Source organism: Euwallacea similis, chromosome 22 (genome assembly GCF_039881205.1).
Source record: "Euwallacea similis isolate ESF13 chromosome 22, ESF131.1, whole genome shotgun sequence".
In the NCBI taxonomy this organism is placed as follows: Eukaryota; Metazoa; Arthropoda; class Insecta; order Coleoptera; family Curculionidae; genus Euwallacea; species Euwallacea similis.
In genome coordinates, this window is record NC_089630.1 from 3175751 (window position 1) to 3200308 (window position 24558).

Below are 24558 nucleotides of genomic sequence, written 5' to 3' on the forward strand. Positions count from 1 at the left end.
AGCAAATTTTCTTACATTTTGTTATACTCAATAATTCCATTTTACGGATTCGTAATATAATGTTTCTTCGAGGTTTTCCTTTTGTTCCTTGTGCACCGTTTAATTAGTAGTAGGTAGAGAATAGAAATGCATTTCACTACTTCCTTTCTATTTCCATCACAGGAAATTTTCGAATTAAAGACTCTTTTTAAATTTATATAATTAAAATTCTGTGTTTTTTTTTACAGTTTTTCCCATATTACTGTGTTCTGTAGTATAAATACCTCTAAGCTAAACTTACTTAAATTTCCTAACTATCGATAGTAATCATCTTACTTCCTATCATTATAGCTTTTAATAAAATATCCAGAAAAACTGCTATGAAATATTAATTCCAATAATGAGAAGATTCAAGTAAATAATTTAATAGGGTTAGAAATATTTCTATTTTTCTTTGATTTTGAAGGATGTTAATGTTAACTACTTGCTGTAGGCGAATATGAGGTAAAACAAGCTACATAAACCGACTATATTTGACTATTTTCAATGTTAACGTACATGTTTATGAAATTTTCTAAAATGCATGCGAAGTGTTTGAATCCAAATTTCAATGTATAGGAGGTAATATTGAATTACTATTTCACCTTTTTTGGATTTTGCAGGTATCCGAAAAAGTAATCTTTAAAATTATTAATGGATTATATTAAGAAAAGATAAAAAATAAAGGACTGATCACTTTTGAGTTTATCTACGATATCAAATATGTTGAGTTAAATTTTTTTTGTATGAAAATGTTAGGTATGTAAACTTAAAAAGACTGGTAATAAATTACTTCATATTAATAATTAAATGCATTTTCGTTTCTTGGTTTCAAAAATTGTGTAGAAATATTTAGTAAGATAATGTTCATATAAATACTTAACAAATAAATTTTCGCACGATATGTTCTTTTAGACTAATTACACGGTACACCCCCTTCAAGAAATTAATTTTGTGGAAAATTGAGTTTGTTAAGATGAAATTAATAAATAATGATTACTTTCCGAAATATGAAAAAAACGGAAAAAATATTTTCAGTTTGATTTTTTCATAAAAGACTCTTTTTATTATCTTGGAGAAAATAATTTAAACTTACCCAAGCAACTTTGTTATTTTAATTTCGAACTTGATTTTTTTAATTCTATTAGAAAATACCCTTTTCCACAGAAAATAATCGATTATTAAGTCCTAAGTAAGTTAATTAAAAAAATGATGTATTCAGTTTTTTTTTTTGGTATTATACAGAATTTGTCTGTAAAACCCTGCAAAGACAGAAAATTGCATTACATTTTTTAAGTGATGGGAATATCTAAAACACTTTGTAGGCATAAAAATGCGTGACATATGTAAGAGCTTTTTTCAGTTAATTATTTTTCTTGTTTTCATTTATATAGAAATCTTACGTAAAAAATCTTTCGCAATACAAATTCTGGATAATTATTTCTTGAATATCTGAACATTTATTGAAATTTAAGAGAAGTTTTCAAATCAAATATCAAATTTTAACTATTTCCATTTCCATTTCAGCTTCTAGAATTATATAAACTACATGCAGAGTTGTAATTTATTTTAGAATATATCAATTATCTTCGGAATAAAGCAATCAAACTAAAATCGCTGGGACACGTGGATTAAATTTAGTGTTCTGCACATTTGAAAACTTTTTCTATTCCTACAGGGCGAGTAAAAAATCATACGATTGTCAGTTTTGATTTTTTAACTGAAACGACGCAATTTTTCTCTTTTTATTGAATGTTGTGTACAATTCTGGGCAAATTTTATGGAGCATCACCTATAGCTAACTTTGATAATTTTTTAAATGTTCAAGTAGATACGAAATTGTAAGTTGTAAGGTGTTTAACTACACATACTTACTTCTTATTGTCATGAACGTTCTACTGTAGAGGGGGTATTAAGGTCGCCAGACTTGACCCCTCTATATTTTCTTAGGAATTGTACTAAGAATAGAATGTGCTAAAGTAAGGCAATTTCGTTTGGAGGCATGTGGAAACACGACTAATCTTTATTAATGGAAGAAGCAGACCTCGACACTTTCTCTGGAGAATCTACGAGATTGAATCTCTATCAGAACATTTAGATTTTGAGTTCAGTTTCAGTGGAATGGCCTGGGACTATGAGGGAGCTCGGCGCATACGCTTTAACAGTGCTGAAAACCGGACTTTTAAGTTCGAAGTGCTTCAAATTTGAAAATAAATTTAAGGGAGAAACAACAAAAATAAATGGGAAAATATTTAGTACTCAAAAATTTTTCTCACAAGTAACAGCTTTATATGCACATAACAGCAAATGCTTGGTAAAATCAAATTTTTACAATTAATCAAAAAGATCAAAAACCGTCAATATTTTTTGAAATTGTGATACTGGTTTTCATTTAGATTTTTCAACGGAAAATTCGTGGTTACAATTTTTAACAGTTACTATAAAGCACCATAAATGTAAGGAAATAATAAATCTCTTTACATATTAAACTTACCTATTTTCGATTACATCAGGAACTATTCACTGGCACTTAATCTGTGAACTGAATGTGAACTTAAATCCAACTGTTTTTATGTTATCAATATGACATTGCAAATATATAAATTAGGAATCCCTAGACGAAAGAGGATTCATTATCCTAGACGTTTTGAAGTAATATAAATGCTCCGTTTTATTACTTTTAATTCATATGATCAGATAAATATCTGATGGAAATGTTACCACTCACTAACTTATATTTCTACTAAATTAATTTATATTTTTATTAACTATAATAGCATAAAATAAAGAATTTATCGAGATTTCACGCTGATTTTTTAAATGTAAAAAATATTAACAAAACACGAAAATAATCCATTTGAGGGATATCTCGAAAAAACTGGGGAAATGTTATAAGTTAAACGGATAAAAAAGGCAAAATAGGTAATAAATTCGAAAATATTAAAGAAAATTAATGAGGCTATATTTCAAGTTCTGAAAAAAAAAGGATTAAATGGAAGAAACCATTGAAATTTAAATGATAGGGTTTTTAATTTTGCTTAAGGATAGCCTGAAGAAACTGATAAAAAATTGAAAAATATTGGTCATTAGGATGTATTTGATGATAGTAAATTGGGTGGAATACAATATTATTAAAGAAACTGTATAAATAGAAGATCAAGGAAATCAGAGGGTTGGTTTTCGAAGTTCTGAGATAACATGAGTATGACTTCATAGAAATATTAATAAATACTGAGAGGATGATGGAATGTTCAAGATACTGAAGAAATCATAAAAATTCATAGAGAGGGTTTCTGAATCCCTTAAATAAGTTGAGAGTTTGTCTATACATCCATATCATTTGATGTTGGAAATAAATGTAAAATCTGCAGCCTAAGAAAATACAATGTTTGACAAATTTCACGTTTATACAAATTATCACTTGCATGACTTTAAATTGATAATACCCCGTGCGTTCTAAGAACTTCATAAAAATTAAACCTTCGTTCCGTAATGCAAAAATACACATAACATAAGCTTTTCTTACATTAGTTTAACAAAATACTTACACGTGTTATTTAGGACAATGAAACCATAAACTAAGAAAATAATTTTATTGTTTTTGTTGAACACATTTTACAAGTTTTTCGGTGTAGATATGTTTTTTCCTTACTATCAATATTGTTTTTTTTTTATCATTTTGTAATTCGTTAAAGCGATGTGATATTGGCAGTTATATGTACATAATTAATTAGTGGTGAGAATACAACAATAAGTAATTCCTTTAAATCATATATACCTAAATAATCGTTTTTCAACATTGAGGAAAAAATTATATAAAAAATAAACTTGTGCACATAAACCTCTTAACCTAAATGAACGTGTTTGTTATATAACAGTTATACAATCTTTGGCATATTAGAGCCACATCAAATGTATCCTTATAAAAAATTAAAGGAGGAAATTAAAGTAAGGACAAAAATAAGAGGAAGTAAATAACGGGATTTTGAATGAGGACAAGAATTATTCGGAAGCATGAGAAGCTTGCTCAGAGTCAGTAACTTCGGTTATTTCCGGCTTTTCTTCAACCTCAATTTTTTTACTTTCTGCTGTAACGAAGAAAACCACAACATCAATTACACTCCGTTAGATTAAGAACAGGTTGATGGCTGTGAATATTATGAGAACTGAGATAAGATCGCAAAATTACATTAAAAAAAATTACGTGGGTAGCTATGGAAACGAGAACGCAGGTACCGAGTGTCTGGATAATAAGGAATACTGAGTATATCATGGAATTTGTTAACACTCGACATCTCTCGAAAATTGGATACTCTGATTCGCTATAAGAAGTTAAGAAAGGAATATGAAACTCATTTCGGTCAAATTTTCGAACGCAGCTGTGCCTCCTTATACTGTCGCTAGAAAAAGACTACTCAAACTCATACTAGGTTCGAAATTTTCCTAATCAATACTTCAATCTTTATTTTTGATTAATGTAGTAAATTTGAGGAAAATTTCATTCTCAAAGCACTGACACGTTTTCTTAGTTTTAAGCGACGTTTTTCTTTCAACTCGATAATTGTTTCAATTATTCAACTGTTCATTCGTCATTTTATTGCCACTTTCGGAACCTCAAAATGCAGAGATCAGGAAATTGGCAAACACGCGGCATCAGAAGGAAGATCATGACAAGACCCGGTTTTTTGAGTGGAATCAGCAGTAAAATGTGACAAAATTGCTGGTAATAGTCATAGAAGAAGAAACGACGAAATGTAAATTTTTTAAATTTCAGAAAGTTGTCGGAAGCATTTCGAATATAACTGTGCCAAAGAAGTGGCAGCTCCCTACGCTGGCAATAGAAAAATATCGTCGACTAAATAATTAAATCTTTCAAACCGTAATAATTAGTTTTTCTTTTTATTTAGATTTTTAGATTTTCAGATTTTTTTACATTTTTAAATTTTTATTTATGACCCCATTTGTTTTACCAGACACCCGGTACGATACGACATACCCCACCAATAGTATTGCATTTTTATCTGAATGAAAATGATGTAATAACTGAAGGGATTTCATCAAGCTAATACAGCACGTGTACGGACTTTCAAACGAAGACAAAGTGTGTTTTTGCATTCTATTATTTAGTTTAGCAAAGTGCTTTAACTAATGCTTGAACAACACAAATCCGGATTCTAGAATTCTGATTATAACAATAGCGAAAGCATTTTCATCTGCGTAGCTATTTTCTCGTGCTTTGTGGCTTTACGTAGAGAAATAAGAAAAGTTCGCTAAGTTCCAGTCAAGTGCCGGATTAAACTAACTTATCCAGGTTTGAAAGTTTAAAGCAAGCAATTTGAAAGAAGTGCATTTCCGGATTTGTTGTAATCGAAAGTTAATAGTAAACATTTCTTTGTCTTGTTTCATTCCGAGTATTTACATGATCGTCATAAGTAGTCTTGACATACCTTTAGAGTCACCATTGTAAGCCTTCTCCTGCTTAAACTTGTTGATATAATAACTCAACAGTTGAATGTCGCTCTGCAGAGGATTTTCATACATATAGATATATGGTCTCCTGTCATAAGCCCTGCCTCCTGCATACGATACACTAGCCAGATGGCCAGTTCCTAAACATGGGGTTAAGTCACACTTGGGTATACCAATTGAGGGGTGTTAAGACCAGTTGCAGTGCTAAAGCGGGTGTTCCTGGCGAAGCTGTGGGGGTGAGCATGAAGCCGTAGGTTTGTTGACTGCAGAGTAATTATTATTATACGGGTTGTCCGTTTCCGGTGGTCAACCATGAGAATCTCAGTAACCACAAAAGCTTCGAGATCGGATGAATTGGAGAAAAGTTGTGCAATTTGGAACTCAGGAATATGCCGTTTTAAAATTTGAAAAATTCCCATCACTTTCGGATATGTTCGAAAAAACTGACATGGAAAAAACTTTTTATTCTTTTATCCTCATTTTGCGAAATAATTCAAATTGATTAACACTTCTTCACCGCAACTTTTTCTCTTCTGTAAAGTGACGACACCATACTTAAAATCCGACGTTTCGCTTTTTGGAAACCATCATCAATACTGTTTTTTCTTATGGACGTATACTTTTGTTCGGTAAACACATTTCTGACAGTTCAAATGAAATTCACTTACCGTGACTTATAGTTACCAAATGTAATTAAAAGATGCCTTTTTATGTGAAGGAAAATGAGATACGCTAGAAATGTATTGTTTCGCATCGAAATATGTAAGTTACTTCCGAAACGTATACAGCAGTATCCTGAAACAGAATAACTAGCTCAAAAATAAAAGCCGAATTCAAAAATATGAAAATCCATGGTGGCGCAAGGTATAAGAAAAAATAAAGTTGATGATGGTTGTCAAAAATCGAAACGCCGAATTTCAAATATGGCATCACTAATTGAAGCGTCAATCATTTTGAATTTCCTCGTAAAATAAGGAGGAGAAAATAAAAGCTTTTTTCCACATGTCAGTTTTTTTTCGAATACTTTCGAAGGTGGTAAGAATTTTTCAAAAGTTAAACAACATAGTCTTAAGTTACAAATTCCATAACTTTATCACAAATTAGCCAACCTCGTACCTCCTATGATTATCGAGATCTCCGAGGTTGCGTTCCAGAAACGGACAACCTGTATATATTTTGAGCATCTTAGAAAGGCAAGAAGTTACATTTTAAAGAAGTAAAAATCCTTTTTTAGCATCTGCAAGTTGCAAACACTTTTAAAAACGTCTGCACTGACTGCATCTGACTAAAAAATTTAAATAAGACTATATACAAACACTTAAAAAAATTATTTTCCTATGTACCTAAATCGTTAATACTAAATACGTAGATTGTTTCAATAGGATTACTTATTAAGAGATTACGAGGCCATAGAAGTAAATAGGTTGTATACGTTTAAGATAGATTTTTCTCCTATTAAAACATGTTTTTCTTATTGTTTCTAGTATTTTTGTAGAACAACGCTTCGCATGTCAGTAGGAGTAGTTGAAGCGATTGAATTGCGCACTTACAATTTTTTAATTAAAAAATCGTCGAGAAGAGTTAATTTAATCGTTTGCAAACTATTTACGGAACTTTCAGATGACATGAAATCTGAAGAAAATTTGTAAAATTTTAAAATTTTGAAGGTGTGTATAAAACGCTGAATAGTTTTTTTTAGTTTTTGAGAAATATCAGATGACAACTTGAATTACATTTAAGATCCGTAAACTAAAAAAAAATAATAATAATAGAAAAAAACTCAAAAGGTCAAAATATCCGAGGAAATCATCAAAATTGTAAGAACTTAGAGTTTCTAAGAAGGGGGCATTAAAAAATCTAAATCATTGGAATCATTTTAAAAATATTATGAGAAAATCTCCAACAGACCTGACGAAGTCTTTAAATTTGTTTATTTTTCAAGAATTTGAGACAATTCGAAGAACATTTCTAAGAAGCCTTAACAACGCTGAGAGCATTTTTTCACATTATTTGCACTGAAACCCGATGAAACCTCCGCAAAAAGAGAAAATTTTATTTAAGTAATTTGCATCGGTATTGCACAAGAAATCAGTTTAAACAGGATTTTTTCAAATATTTCTAATAATTCAGGAAGTATTTTAAAAAGCACAACCTTCAAGGGTCTAATTACTATTAATGTGATGTTAACTTTAACATCAAGCCAGCTTACACAGCAACCCAAAATATGATCTAAATGGAGTTTAATTTTAAAGACTAATTTTAAACTTCATGTGAAACTTAACCTGTAGTTAAAGCCGACAGTACGTTAGTAATTTGGCCCTAGACTACATTATGTTCGGGTTATTACAATGAAAATATATTTGTTGAAGTGAAACATTATTCGTTTTATGTGTTAAGCAACGAAGTTCCCAAATTTAATTTTTGATATATCTACATACACCTTGTTTAAGAAAATCATGGTTTAAGTAACCTTACCTAACCTGAGCCAGTTTAGGTAACCTAAACTAATCTCCAGCCGAACCTCATGTTAAAGCGATTTAAATTCACTTAAAATAAAAGGAAGAACAATTCTAAGTAATGTCACTATGGATGTCCAGTAATTCTTTTCCATTATGATCTGTTGTCAAGGGATTCGAGATATGTTTTTGTAATTTTTTTTAATTAAAGTTTTTCCATGAGTCTAAATTCGAAACATTGATCTTGGACGTCAAAAAGTCATTCTCCAAACATCTGAGGAAAAAAAAGTATTCCGGTTAAAGTGGAAACTTAATATAACTCAAATCCTAAGGAATGCAATGCGAATACAGGTGTTTAGTCGTAGGATGTATATCCAACATGATCGGGTCTAGAAAAATCGATCAAAATTTAATAAACGTGCTTTGAGTGAATTCAAAGGGCGAGGAGAATCCATAAGCATGGAAAATGGCAATATTATCATTGCCACATTTATCGCTTGTAGTCCGGCAGATGATAGATTGTCGGTTGTGCTTTTACGCAGTATTCCTTTTAAGGGGCTTAGAAGTGCGCCAATCTAATTACGAAAAAGGGCTTTTTGGATAGCGGAGGCGTGTTCTTCACATAGAAAAAATACATTTCATTCTGTTTGCTGTGTAAACTTGACATCGTCAAACGGGACTAACGATATCCCAACAGCTCTCTGGAAAATTTCTTACCCTCGATTTCAGTGCAGATCATGTGGTAAATGCGATACCCCTTTATCTATGCGGAGAACGTGTTTTTATTCTCTAAAAAGTTCCTTTATGTAATTAAAATTGAGGTGCTAATAAGCCCTCTGAAAGATCTCCTGATTAAAATCCGCCTTTATTAGCCGGATTATTACATCCACGTTACTTTTCGAATGCTCGTAAAAGAATATTTTCCATTCCATTCATCTCTAATATGACGAGATATAAAAAGGGAAGCTTAGAAACAATATTGCCGCAAACCCTTTTTCCGGTGAGGCTCCTTGTAAACTGAGGGCAACGACTTCGGAGCCCGAAGGTTCAAATTTTATATTAAAAGAGAAACGAACATCAAATTACAACTCTAAAGCTCAGATATAAAAAAAATAATCTACTCGTAGAAGCTTGTTAATGGATGCCAACCCGAAGCGTTAGAAGTAATATGCTTTGAGGGGCTAATGCAGGGGTAATCTTGCTATTGCAATTTTGAGTGTAATACGGGGGCTGTTTAACAGTATTCTGAAGAGACTTACCAATGTATTTTCTCACTGGCTCGGTGTAGTAAGTTGTGTAGCTCGATTTATCGCTCACCGGCACGAGAATTTTATGAATATAATCGGTTGTGTACCTCGCGGGCAATGGGTTGCTGTAGTATCTGGAAAAGGAAAAATTCCGGTATTTATTTTTGCATTAAATCTCCTACTGTTGAGCAAAAAGTTGGTTGCTGACGGAAAGTAGAAAAGTCAAAGAGAGAAAGGAAATTCACTCTGTGGATTTTTACTAAACACCCTGGTGTAGGTACTACAGATAATGTAGGTACTACAGATGACGTAGGCACTGCAGATAACGTAGGTACTACAGATGACGTAGGTACTACAGATAGATAATTTAAATTTCATATGTAGTCAGGTGTGAAGTTTGTTGAAGAAAAGAACGTACGTCGATAAAAGTAAGTAAAGCAACGTAATCTCCACTCGGCTCCTTTATCAAAAATTAATTTTAACGCCATTTTGCGGTATACGATCAAGCTACGACCTACTTTCTATCTCCCATTTCTCTTGTGTAAAATCCCACAGCTGGCTAGATATGAAATTTAAATGATCTCTCCGTAGTAATAGTTCTTCCACCGAGGGAAAGTGAAAGCTTAAAGGTCATCGCCCGTCTGCACTACCATTCCAGAAGTTTAAGAGACATTCACCCATCAGTATTAATTCAAAAAGAGTCCATTAGTATTCTTAGAATTTAATACTCGTCTGAGGTTAAGTTTTACATTTTCTTTTGAAACTTGCACATTATTGTTGTAAATATCTTTTATACATTTGAGGCAGATTCTTCATTCATTCTTTTATTTTTTGGAAATATCGCACACCAATAGTGGTTGTTGAAGCAGTGGAATTGCACACTATCATGAGTTGAAACGCAGTGAAAATAATATTTGCTCTCTGCTAATGGCGTGGACGAAGACCCTGGTTACCGTTACAGTAAAAATATCACTCTTCCTCTTGAAAACCTCGGAAAAAGAGTAAACAAACAAAAACAAACGGTAAATTAAAATGTATGAAAGGTTAAAACGTGAATTATTTTGAAGTTCTTTTTCTCAATCGCCGAGCTGAGTTTTTTTTGTGATGACTAACGTCCTCATTCCAAAAGGTAGAGTTCAGGTACGTTGTTGGCCTATGATTATTGCACCTAATTAAAGGTGTCTTTTTTCTTTTCCATCCTTTTTTTCTTCTTTTTTTGGTATAACGTTGACCCGTTGTCAGCAAGATGGGCCTCGGGTACATAATGCGAGGATGGTGAGGTAATATCTTACTGGGCAATGAAAACTGCTTATAAGTAATAATAGTAGTAATAGTAATATTGGAAATCACAATGACATTTTGTGGCCCGTGCGATTTCCGGATATAACTCTATTGGATTTTTTTTCTGGGGTTACGTAAAAAACAAAGTGTATACTCAAAGATTTAAAAACTAATAACAATTTAGAAAATATGTGTAAGAGAGGCATTCAATGCGATTACCCCAGAAATGCTAAACAGAGTTTTGGATTCGACGGTGAAAATAGCATATTATATTTATACTTGGAAAATAATGGTGCTTTATTTGAACATTTGTTATAATTCGAAACTTCTGTTCCATCCAAATTCAGCCGTATTGTTGTTATTAAATACATAAATTTAATACATATAATAATACAATACATGATAGTAATTTAATTAATTTTTTTAATTTTATGCTGAATTCAGGAATACGGATAAGTAAATATAATTATGCATGCGTCAAGCAAATATAAGGTTTTACAAGTTTAAAATATTTTTGACGTTTCCATAGCATTTATTTATTGCATACCATTACTACAAGTCAAAATCATAGTCGATTTATCCAAAAATATTTTAATGGTTATAACTCAAAGAGTTTCTGAGAAAAATACCAAATGTAATAAATAGTTCGAAAGGGAATTTTATGACGATTTTAAAAATGTAAATATTCGGTTTTCCGCTTATGTGAAAATTAAAAGTTTAACAATTTATCTCTAAAAGTAAAACAAAAAAAAGGCAACACTGCTAAGAAGTTCTCAAAAAGTGTTTTAATAACGTAACATTTTAATTCCCCTAATCGTAACCGTGTAAGAATTATTTGCAAAAAACAAAACGGCAAAAGTCGTTTTTGCCAGATATCTTAGTAACAATTCGAAATTTTGCCGGTATAAAAACTGATTACTAACTTCCTTAAATTTCGCAACTTTTTCCTAATTCAAACGATTTTGTATCTATCACCGTTTTCAAGATCCCCATGCTGTTCATCCTTATCTGGGACAGATTGTATAATTTAAAGAATATGAAATTAATTTAAGGAGTTTTTGTCAATTTTTTGATTTAATTAGTTTCGTTTTGAAAAAATTGACCTTTTTTAAGGATTTATTAATTTTCTCATAATAATATCCATTTACTTCTTGCAGTCGATTGATAAAAAATAATTTTAGTCGAAAAGCCTGATAAATTCCCTTTCAAACACAGGCGTCAAGGTAAGTTATATCTTTCACAGAGATTTTAAAGAATTCCTACTCTGAGCTATGGTTAATGTCGAAATATAATCTAGAGGGAAAGGAAAATCTTTATTAAAGCATGATATTTTGCTAGATTTAACTGTTATTATGGTTGAAAAACAGATATACATTTATTTATGACTATCTTTCAATGCCTCTAAAATTTGAATTTGAAAGCCATCGTTACAAACGTTTATTAGCTTCAGTAAAAAAAATCTTAAAAAGACTCTTACTATACACTTTTCAAAACCATTTAAGTAATTTTTTAAAAGATTCTTTTGGATAACATAATTAGAAAAAATTCAATAATTTTGACTATTTAGTTATTTTAAAGTAACGGATACTGGCGTGATGTGAAAAAGCATTTAAAAATTTTTGTATAGCTTTGGAATAATGCAAGCTAAGTTGGATTCAGTAGTAGTACTAACCTTTGCAAAAACAGTAATTCGTCTTAGAGAAACCAGAACTGGGTTGAAAATCAGCAATTTTGGAATAAACAGAACTCGGTTGGGTAAAATATTAAGGAATTTTGGAGCAACATCGAAACTAACCTGAACTAACCTAAGATAATTCAGTGGATACTGGAGTAACCCAAAACGATGTGATTACAAAAAGTCTGTAAGTGTGGCAACTCGAACTGATTTAAATCGTGCAGAAATTTTGAGAGTAACTCGAAAATCTTGGAGTAACCTGAGTGTAAGAGTTTTGGTTTAGACCGAACTGAGTTCCTAAAAACTTCAGTAATTTTGGAATAACCTGAAATGAAATGATACTATTACAAATATTCAATTATTTTGAAGTAGACTAAACTACATTGGATTAAATATTACTCAGTAATTTTCGAGGAACAAATTTCCGCAGAGGAACTGAGTTGGATGAAATATCATATAACTTTAAAGTAACATGATTGACCTGTATAAAGTAATTACCGTCGTTTGCATCGACGTCTATCTACTTCCTATGCCGTGCTTAACTTTTGTTTATCATTTGTATTATCTGTTATTTTAAACGAAGCTGATATTAAGGCGGTGCAAATGGCTGTTACTAATATAGGAGTAACACGAAGTGAGGCAACTACAAATATTAAGTACTTTTACCGTTTCATATCGTAATCGTTTATGGTTTTTCCCTGAATAACAAATGACGAGGAGTCTTTGAATAATCACTACAAAAAACTCTTTGATATGCAGCACTTGAGGTACAGGGGATTAACCCATGGGTATTTCTACCTTTTAGGAGCCTACCTCATAGATTACTTCGATAATAACATTGGCCTTAACCATTTAAATTAACTCTGGTTTCTACAAGATGGTACTCTGTTACATAACTAAAGGAGGGTGGCTGATTATTGGTTAAAAATGTTTCATGATAGAGTCACTTAAATCATGAAGACATGTGTTGGAGATTCACCAGATCTTTCTCCATGAGATTATTATTTATGGGGAATTATCAAAGACGTCATTTGACCGTAATGAACTGCAAAGAAAGGACATCACAACTTTAAGGATCAAAATAAGAAAAAGGGACGTTTTGAGGTCAAAGCGGAATTTAAGGAGACGCATAAATCCGTGCTTGGAAGTAGAGGGTAAACTCTTCTTATAATTCTTTGTATTTACTTGTTTCTTATTTTGTTATTTCAAAGCACTCTTTTTACAAACAGGATTTTTGATATTTCCACCAAACTGTAAGAATGAACCTTAACAAGTGATACATTGTCTTAATAAAAAAGTTGTTTTCAAACTCAAAAATGTGAAAATGCAAGATGGTGCTAATGAGAGAAAACAAAATGGATAAAAGTTGTCGAAAATCGAAGTCGGATGTCAAATATCATCACGTTGTGGAAAATGAAAATTGGCATTGATGAAGGTTTAAGAAAAACTAAAAACATTTTTTTAAGATAGCAGTTTTTTCGGATTCTCGTGAAAGTATTCGGAATTTTACTAATTTTAAAACGGCAGATTCTTGAATTTTAAATTGCCCAACTTTGTACCAATTTAACTGACCTCGTATCTTTTATGGTCACCGAGGTCCCTATTGTTAAGCACCACAAACGAGCTCCCTATATACAACAACGAAGGACAAAACACTTCTAGATAAAACAGTATACATATTGCAGTACGCTGATCCTACTGCATTCCTTTTAGATGAAAAAATGACTAAGAAAGTGGTAGAAAGACTATAGATACTAACGAACAACACAATGATATGGTTTTTTAAACCATGGAGATTAAAACCAAATATCACGAAAAACCAATTTCTCCCGCAAGTCAACAACTTAAAGCAGAATACCCAAGATTTATGGCAGACTAAAGATACAACACACAACCAAAACAGAAAATAACGTATAATATTTGGAAGTAACAATTGAAAAAAAAACTAAAATTCGCCACATATGTTTGAGATATGAGAATAAAAATGACTAAACGGACAAAACATTTTCGATCTCTGACGTATAAAGATAAAGAAATCAGCACAAAAACCACAAAAAAAATAGATAATTGTTAGACCGTGGACACACAATGAGGATAAATGCAACAGAAAAAACTAAACAATACATAGAAATCACATAACAAGGATAACTGAAAGAGCGCAACAAATTCAGCTAAGATGCCGCTCCATTCTCCCTCCAACACCTCTATTGGAGCATTTCCAAATATAATTTTGTTATTTCCCTTTGATTGCATTTCATGAATGATTATTTATGCATAGACACAAAATGGTTTTATTACACGGTCAGGTAAACTAATTGGTTGATATCCCTTTACCCTGGAAGTAAAGATATATGAGGTAACGCGGATGTAATTAAATCCATTTACTCTTTGCATATCTTTCGATACAACTAACATTCCTTCATGTTAAATGAAGTTTGAAAATTTTAATTAAGCACTTACCTTGACACGGTGGACAGGGGCCAGTTCAACCGTTTGATGCGAGGTACAGGGTCGTGAACACGCCGCAACAACGCGTTAGTTTCAGCCCGGATAAGACTTGTCTCATTATCGAATACCTGCAAAACGGATACACAGAAATTAGCGTGTTAATCTCAATAAGGGAAAAAAGGGACACGACATGAGCAAACATTCAGAGCTAAACGATGCGAATCGAGAGGCAGAAAAAGCGTTTTACATAATGTTTAATAAATGGTGAAAATCAGCTCGTGTAACCCACTTGTGAACATACCATAACGAATTCTTTAAGAAGCTGGAGAATAATATGCGCGGGAGGCAATAAGGCGATTTTATGTATACAGGAGGAAAAGGAGAGGTCTTTTTAGGATGGTACCCCGTTAAGGGCCTGGGAAGTCATTGCACCCTTTATGATTGCATAATATGTGGAATTGCGAGTTTGTGTGTCACATGAGGGTTAATGGAAAGGTTATAAGCTGGGGGGGGGGGGGAGAGTGAAGAAGGGAGGGTGCTGTGTGTAAATAAAAACAAAAATGATCAACTATTTGGTAACTTTATCAATTTTGCATATGGCGGAAATTATCCTTTTAGCGACTTGTGAATTAATACCGTGTGATGAAAGCTATTTTTGTATTCTCATATGCTCTTCAGAGGTGTATATATATATATATATATATATATATATGTATATACACTCATTTCTTGAGAAATAAGCATAAAAGAAAATGGCACAAGCATATTTGCGTTGTAAATGAAGTATTTACAGTCTAAACAAGTTCCCATGAAATACAGCATAATGTGAATGGTGCGAGAATTACAATTTTGAATGCGCCCTTTGCACAGTTCTTTGTTCGAGGTTTCGAAGAATTAGAGCAATGACGAAATGCGGTTCAATTCGTTCGCATCGGTAGCAGATAAACGGGGACAAGGCTTGATTTAAATTAAAGAAATGAAGAGTTAGTCAGGTTTTAACAAAGCGGAGCGTAAATTTTAATTCCAGCTGTAAAAGCTCTAAAAGTTTTATTTTTCTGTGGTTTTACTGCCTCAACGCTGCAAACATGCCTGAAGAAAGCCAATTTCTATTTTAGCGAGATACAATATAGGAGTATTTAAAACGAGTCTTTGTTTCGCTTTTTCGATTAATTACGAAGATTGTGTCTATTTATGTCTTTGTTAATGATGTTGATGGAGGGTAAAAGTTCTCATGCGTAACACACGATCGCATCTTTTATTAACACCCACTAATCGCTTCATCGTTTTCAAGGTCTTCACGATGAGTCTTAAAATTGAGAAAGTTCTATATGTGGTCTTTCTTAAATTTGAGAACTAAAATGGTTTGTCATGCTGCGGATTGGTCAATTTTCCAACATCGCGGCATTCTACCATCCGATGTTGTATTTTCCACCTTTCGTGGGTAATTTTTCTTTTCCTTCTTTTCCATTTACAACTGCGTAATTTGTCGTCATTCGGAACTCCCTTCAGAGCCACAACGTTATTACGTTATTTTTAAAAATATGTTGTATACCTTTGTGGCGGATTGTTCGTTATTTCTTTTATTTTATGGGAATAAAGCCCCACACACCAGTAGGCGTTGTTGGAGCGGTGGAATTGGACATTATTCTCAATTAAAAGTAACTGAGAATAACATTCACTCTTTACGGAGGGCGCCAACGAACGCCCATGTTAATGTTTCGGTGGTAAATCTGTCACCATCTTTGGGACAGAATGAAAACGAATAGAAAACTAAAATATGTGGTAAATGAAGAATAAATTAACGAATTTTATTGTTTGATCCACACGAATAAAAACTAAACAGTGTCGAAAAGAGGAACAGCGCAGTGAACACCTGAAGAAGTGGATCACACCATTTGGGTGATGTTGAAGCGCTTTTATGTTCGGTGGCATGCCAGATTAGGCCAGGTAGTACAGATTGTTTTGCCGTTACTCATTGTTACACTAATACAGTACCCAAAAACCCATTAGCTAATATCAAATATCAACCTTCCTAACTGCTATATTTACTCCGCTTTATATCCAATAGAACTTTTAACAGCCTTTAAGATCTTTATAACAAATATCCAGTAATCCCCACGGAAAAAATACTTACTTTCTGCAATCGAGAACCCCCTCGGCTGGGCAGTTGATCGACGAACGAACTCGCTGACCGATAGAGTGGCCAATACGAGCTGTTCCAATACAAAGACCTAATCGGCTCGTAGTAGTCGCAATATAAACCTAAGGGTTTGTATATCTTGTTTCGAATGTAAGGGGCTGTCGGGTAAACCCTGTATGTCTGGCCAGAGACTGGACTGGGGAGATAAATTATCCTCTGCAAATAAAATTATGACATTTTCTGGTTTTTGGTGATTTTTAGGTCTGACGAGAGATGTTTCTTTGGGTTTTCGCTAACGTTTAGGGAACGTAAGGGATCCTTACCATGTTGGAACACTCACAGCTACGAAAAAATTTCACAAGCACTACGTTTCATTATTTTCAGCGTTGGCTTATTTTATGCAAACATTCCTGGCAACTGATCAAAAGTATGTGTAACAGGTTAAAAACATTCTACAGTGTGTAATTCTGAAAACGACTATTTGGATTTCGTAATTTGCGGCCCATAGCTGCTCTAAAATGACGTCTAGAGTGTGCACACACAGATCTCCATAGCGTATTTCAGCACGGTTTTGCGTTTGTTCCCTAAAATGGTTAAATATGCAGCCCTCCGTCAAATTTAACGAATTTAGATTAACCCGGTTTCGCAATCCAAAATTAAAATAAATTTAAACTAGAATATCCAGTTATTTGAAATCAATTCGGAAGAGCAATCATTGAATATGATCCAATTAAAATCGTAATCCTTAACCCAATTTTCGAACGCGTTTAATGTCGATTATTCCGAATCAGGTCATCATCGGGCTCTAATCGTCCTCAATTGAAGTTAAACCGTAAGGTCATTTAGTTTCACATGCAGATATCGTAAATATGAGTTTCGGTTGTAATTTCTTGCGTTTCGGTCAAGGGCTTTAAAGTGGTAAAGTTGGTTCGGAACTCTAACAATTTATGTAAAATTTGAGCAAGAACTGAGTTAATATCCACTTCTTGTCATAGAAATTGCGCATGAAGGTTCTGGGAGATGTTTCAGATGTGAAATAAGCTGGGAGAAATGTTTGCATAAAATACGAAAACCCAAAGAATATTCGCCACAGTTAAAAATGAGGCCTTGTTATAGGGTCAAAGCTATCAAGCCTGAAGGCATAAAACTGGCAGGTGTGGCGTGTTTGATAAAATATTAAGCCCAATATCTGGATCATAAAAAAGCCCTTCGGACAATTTTTTGTAAAATATTCCATAATTAACTGTTGATCAGTCTCTGGCCTCGCATAATTTTGACAAATATGATATGCACTTGTTCATAAATATTAAAAATAAAAAATTAAATTCAAAATATTTAATATTTTGGCCGCAGTATTCCATGTAGCACGAAGTGAATAACCCTGTATACAGAAAAAGTTTGGGAATATACAGGATCTGCCACCTAAAACTCCCCAAGCTCGAATTTTCTTTATTCTTTTACATGCAACCTTAAGTGATACGTCAATTTGAAGGTCCTTTTAAGCTCTTTAAAAATGGCACAACGGGTGTCCAAACATCTAGACTCTTATCAGGAACCCTTCCAGAATATACTCTACAGGCTAATCGAGACTTTTTTTTACATTTTCTATAAATCATTTCCATATTAGTTTTATCAAAATTACTAAACTGAACCACAGCGAAAAATAAAGACAGTAAATGTTTTCCTAAATGTGCTGTTAAACTATCAAAGATATCAAACGGCAAATAAAAAGAACCATAGGCATGGAAACGTAAATCACCTGGTTACTTGGTAGATATTGTCCAGCTACTGTTCATATTTTCCATGGTAATAGCTAAAATAAAGTTAATGTTATTGCGGTTATTATTTGTTATTATATTTATATATATATATATATATATATATAATCTTCATTTCATCGAAATAGGCTATCGACCATATTGGTCTTTCTGCCCTTGTTACATAATCAGGTGCCTAGGTCTACACAGAGAGTGGTCAGAACGGTATACATTGGAGATGCAAAGAAGACAAAAAAAAAAAAAAAAAAAAAAAAAAAAGAAATCGTTATTGTATATCTTCGCTCAGTTCTTCGTGTAACGTATTAGGAGGGGAGAGAAAGTGGGACTGTCGTGTTTGTCGTCTGAGGCAAAGTGGATTAAGTATTGTCCAGTTGTGTCGGTTGTTTTTCCATTTTGTCTGTATTTGTGATAGTCTGTCCGTTATTTTTGTCATGTTCGTACGCTCGTATAGTAATTGTATGGAGGGGTTGTGCAAAGGATTGTCAGGATGTCTTATTTTAGTGATGAGTCTCAGAGCGATTTGTTCTGTTGTCTGTATATGTCTTTTGGTTTTTTCGGTAGCGTTTGCTCTCACTATATGTCCGTAGTCTAAAAGGGGTCTGCATATCGATTTGTAAATTCTTGTCGCTGTCTTCGTGCTGACTCCCTTATTTTTGTATGTCAGTGCTCGGAAGTGTTTTGTTCGTCTCGTTATTTCTGTCCTTATGTTTTGTGCATGTTTGTTAAATTTCAATTTGTGGTCTATAGTTACGCCCAGGTATTTTACGTCGTTAGTGGGGTGAATTGTATGTCCGTCTGCTGTAAGTGTCGGGGAGTTTTCTTTAATTCTGTGATTTGTCAGTTTGTTATTATATTTATTCGATTTTATTGTTATTTCTACTTTTATTAGAATAATTCGCTATTAGAAAGTTAACGCAATTTATGAAATTGTAAAAAAGGTAGTTAACAGAAAATGACAGCAACGACTTTATCATTAAAAAGGAGTAAAAGCAATATTTATTATATGAGGATAAGTTAAAAAAATATTTATAAAAATTAACTTTATTTGTTAAACATCATTAACTACAAACATTTTTTGGACATCCACTGTGCTATTTCAAAGAGTTTAAAAACACTCTTAATTTTACATATGACTTAAGGTTGTCTCTAAAAGAATAAAGAAAATACGGACCTGAGGAATTTTAGGTGGGGGACCCTGTATATTATTTGTTCTTAAATGATTACATAAGGGAATACTTCTTGAGAAACTAATCCAGCAAGTTAAATGTCAAAAAGCATCAAGTACCTGTTTGATAAAAGTAGTGTATAAAATGTATTCGTGAATTTGTATCTATGTTTATTGACAATTTAATAGAAAGAAGTAGAACACTAAAGATTTTCAATAAAAAAGAGTTGAAAGTAAACTGTCCGCCCATGTTCGAGGGCTATAGAAAATGTTGTTGAATTTAAGGCATTATCTAGGATCTTATTGTGTTATTAACATTAAATACTATCGTTTTTGATTTAGAAATGTAGGTCTTCAATTTTGTAGTAAAGGAGATAATAAGAGAAAAATTAACAAAAATAAGGCGGTAATTATTTTTTTTGTATTTTTCGAGTATGTTGTATTAACATCTACAAATTAAAAAAAAATCTTTACACAATTATTCATTTTGGGGATTCTTTTAAAACGGATTTAACGCCTTTGAACAATTTTTGGTTACATGCAAAATACTATTTGACTAATGTTTTGACCTAAAATATTCCTGAAACCGAATTCGGTATGTATTTATCCCAGTTTAATAAAAAAACAAACATCTCTATGTGGCAAACTTATTTCAAATAGAAATTATTCATTGGAGGAAGGGAATGATTAAAACCGCTCTCAACTTGTGATATTACAGGATGATTTTTCATAACCCCTACTTCGTAAAATAAATATATATAAAAAGTATGCAAAACACCTTCAATGTTTTTGCATTCTATCGGAGTGATTTCCATGTAACATCGTATATACCTATTGAAATGCGATAATGGTTACATGTTCCATTTTACATATTTTATGAAATTGTAAATTCTTAACGCATTAATATAGATTAAAATGATTTTCTCTTTCTAGTGTTAGTTTTTTGGAATATCTATCAAAATATAAAGTAACAAAATTTTTGAAAATTTCATAACGCTTTTTTATTTCAAAATTTTACTCTGCTACATGGTTAAATGATCCAATAATTGAAAAGATTACAAAATTACGTCATTTATTCTGTGAGATCTTTTCTGTCTACAACTTTGAAGACTCCTGGGCACTTAATTTATTAGTTATTTTTCCTGGTCTTCAAGTAGTGTCTCAACCCATATGACCTGGAGCTTGACCCTTTGTATTATAATTTTATTGTTAGAGCTTTTGAGCACTTCTTCAGGTACCTCACTGCGAATACCTCTATTATGCCTATACCGTGGATCTGACGTAGCAATTTATTTTTGTTGCTTGAATGGACATTTAACTGAGGAATTAACTTTTTTGGATTTGAAATGATTATTCGGTCAAAAATTGTGTTTAATAACTTAGGTTTGCACTTTTTAGGTAAACATCTAAGAAATATTATGCCGGTGATATGATTTGTGAGGTAACTCAAGACTTCCAAAATCCTCTTGAGTTATCTTTCGATAGTCAGAGTTACTTTTATTTTTATTTATGAGTGTAATACATAAAAAATGTTATTTTTGATTAGCTCCAGGCTTCTTAGTACCTAAAGGTTCACTTTCAAACTGATTGTAAATTATCTGAAACTCTGACTCCACTAATGATTTAAACATCGTATTTTTGCAAAAGAAGAAAATTTTACAATATAGTCTATAATATATCAAGAATACCTAATATGTTCATAGCTACTTCATTATAATGGCTGATGATATAATAGGTATTCTGAGTTGGAGAGTGGAGTATTAGATATGGTTCTGCATTCTGGAGGAATTTATTAATTTGTAAAGATACATGATTCTTTGCTCTCTAGAGTCAAGTTACCTATTGTTTTATTCCAAGCTTTATTACAGAACTTTAAATTAGCTTAATAGTATAATTTCATAAATCGTGAAAATTATGGAAGTTTTACATAAGAATGTAAGCAACATGATAAATTTTAGAAAGCTTCATTATGCTGGATCCTTTGGATGAACTATATATCACCAATAATGCGTAATGTGAATGATGGAAATTGGCATTCCTTTAGGCGGTTGCATCATTAATTTGACACATCATACATTAACCCTTTAGCTGGAGCTGAAGGCTATGATTTACAGCTATGATGCATATACTCTCTACTTACGAAAAGTAATACATATACAGAGTGTCCCAACAATGCATAATGGATCAATATCTATTTTAATTCTGGAGTTATACTAAGAAAATAACATACGAGAATTGTATAAAGAATTGTGGCGTTCGGGACCTATAGGAAAATATACAGGGTGTTTCAAGAAGGCATGGCATTTCTACATTACAATATTTTTCAAATTAATCCTCATAACATTATTATCTACTTTCATTATGGACAGTTCTTCGTAATTCCTATGAAGCATATTCTATGCTTATGTTCCATCCATAGATCCAGCAGTTTTTTCAAATAATTAGTATAAAATTTACGGTTTTTCACAGTATAAGAAGCTGGACGTTAGAAAGTGTTAGAAATAGAGATATGGTCTATATTTTTCTATATCAGTATCCACACTTTACTGAGAGACTCCTTGTATATGGGGACTGTTGCGGCACCCTGTATAGCATTATTAAAATCTTACGAGTTACACAGGGTATAAATTGTATAAATTATAGAGAATGAGTTTTTTGAAGTGTTACAAGCCGACATGTCTAAAAAAGATATAAAATATTTTCATTACCGTTCGAGGAAGTAAGCAGGAAATGGAAGGACATACATATTTAAAAAGTTGCAGCGTATAAGAATTTCTTTTAGAAAGAAAATGAGAAAGCTTAGCTGATGAAAACGAGATTTTTTCCAGCAATTTTTCATGCATGGTAGGTAATAAATTTCTTACAACTAAATAGAAAATTATAATTCAACTTTTCATTTAAAACTAGAATTTTATAACCAGTAGAGCAAATCAAATAGTTTTTTGCACGTGTATAGTTTTTACGTACATTAAAATTTTGAAAACAAAGGTATACATATCTTGGTATACTAAGATATTATATATACCGTCACTCCATTAATATCAAAGTCACCCCTCGCCTTTAAAAATCAATGAGGGGTAACAAAATACATCTAAATAAATCCATCCATCTTCCTGCTGTACCGAAATTTAACAAAAGATGTAAAAAAACATCTTAAACGTTTTTAAAATATCGCTTAGTAACCCCTTAAAAAGCTCTATGCTCTAGTGCTAAAATATTGAACCACAGCGAATCAGACGCATAAGAGCTTAGGTGAGTTTTTTAGTTTTCTGACAAAGCTACCAGTACAAGAAAAAGTTACCCCTTAGGGCGGTTAGACCATGGTACTGGCAAATTTATTCGGGAGATAGTCAAAAACTAACCAATATTTTGCACTAATTTCCGGGTAACAATGATGAAATTGTATTGACCACAATTTTTCTGCATGAAAAATATCATGCGGCTCTAAATTGTTATAACCCCCCCCCTTAACTTTTCAAAAAATTCATTTTTTTATTCAATAGCAACATTAAATAGAACTACAAATATTATTTTTTGACATTTGTTCATTTTTTAAAATGTTGCTTGCGTCATCAGTAATACAAAATGGCGGATTTTTTAAAAGTGAAGCATGGGTCAAGTGACACCTCAAATTAAAGGTGTTCCAGATCAACATTCAATATGACGTACCAAGTTTTTTTCATTGTTTGTGTACTACGAAACTGAATTTGTATTGTATTTTTTACATTTTTTAAAAAATTATAGCTCTTTATCTAAAAATCTAATCGATCGATTTTAAACCGCATTGCATCTTTAAATGTAGGTTTCGAACTCCTTTAACTTGAGATGTCACTCGACCCATTTTGATTTTTTTTATTGCCATTTTATCCTAGCGGTGACGTCAACAGCATTTAGAGAAATAAACAAATATTAAACAAATGTCTGCTTTTTGATGCTGCTTTTCAATTTAAAAAAATGTTAAAGAATAAGGGGGGAGGGGTATAATTGAGAGTCGTACGGTATATGTACATACAATATCTATACCAAAGTGGTGGCAATATTGCCAGTAATACAACTCGCATAGTAGCGATGGAATCGAAGCAGAACTTCGTCCAATTTTCCTAATTTTGACTTAAAGACCTTTAGGCTGTGTTCTGTGCCTAAGCCAAATTACACTATTTATTATAAGAAGCAACGAAATGAGGGTGTTCATTAAGGTCATGGAATAGTAAAGTTAGATGTACTTACTCCCTTCAAGTGATAATATCTATCTGAGGGCAGGGTGTACTTGTAGTACAAGTACCTGTAGTACGGATAGTAGGGCCAGATATCGGAGTAATAATTCAAGCTTCTTACTGGATAATAATAATTATAGTAGCATGTCAGAGGTCGGTAATACCTCGTCGAATCGGGATAATAGTCGAGAGTTCGATAGGGGTAGTTTAAGTAGATCATTCTCTGAAAGCCAACACCATTTTAGTTGATAAAATACTCGCACGAAAGATTTCCCTTTCAGGGTCTCTGAAGACATTTTTTACGCAAATTGGAATATTAAAATTTATTCCCGGGATGGAGCTCGAGATTTCACGAGGGACAAGATAAAGGGTTTTACACTTTGCATATCTCTAACTGGCAGCAACTCGACTTTTATGGTTGGTTGTTTTCTGCCTACAGAGGCAATTTTCTATTTCTTTTTAGAAGGAAATCAGACAGCCCTCGGGGGAAATCTTTCACTATTTGACGAGAAAACTCTATCAGCACTTTCATCGGTCATTGTAACGTACTTACAGGTGTCAAAGTGTACTTGTTGGTAATACACTTAAAAGTTTTTATCCATTAATCACACCGGGAGTTTCAGGTATTCTGCAAGGTGACAAATAAGGCACTTTAATTTATGGCAAA

The 24558-nt window shown here is 32.5% G+C and overlaps 1 protein-coding gene across 5 annotated transcripts in view; it reads right to left on the bottom strand.

Moving 5' to 3' along the window:
- The window catches only part of LOC136416037 (uncharacterized protein CG45076-like), a 114143-nt gene that overhangs the window by 17710 nt on the left and 71875 nt on the right, over positions 1 to 24558 (bottom strand). For 2 of the 5 annotated variants that reach the window (XM_066401012.1, XM_066401010.1), the window contains 3 exons: positions 14607 to 14722; positions 9203 to 9324; positions 5466 to 5627 (listed from right to left, as the gene is read on the bottom strand). In XM_066401012.1, the coding sequence (XP_066257109.1) occupies positions 5466 to 5627; positions 9203 to 9324; positions 14607 to 14722 (400 nt within the window). Of the gene's footprint in view, positions 1 to 5465; positions 5628 to 9202; positions 9325 to 14606; positions 14723 to 16728; positions 16951 to 23904; positions 24115 to 24558 lie in introns of all 5 variants that reach the window. The other 3 variants (XM_066401011.1, XM_066401009.1, XM_066401008.1) reach the window with 3 other exon arrangements.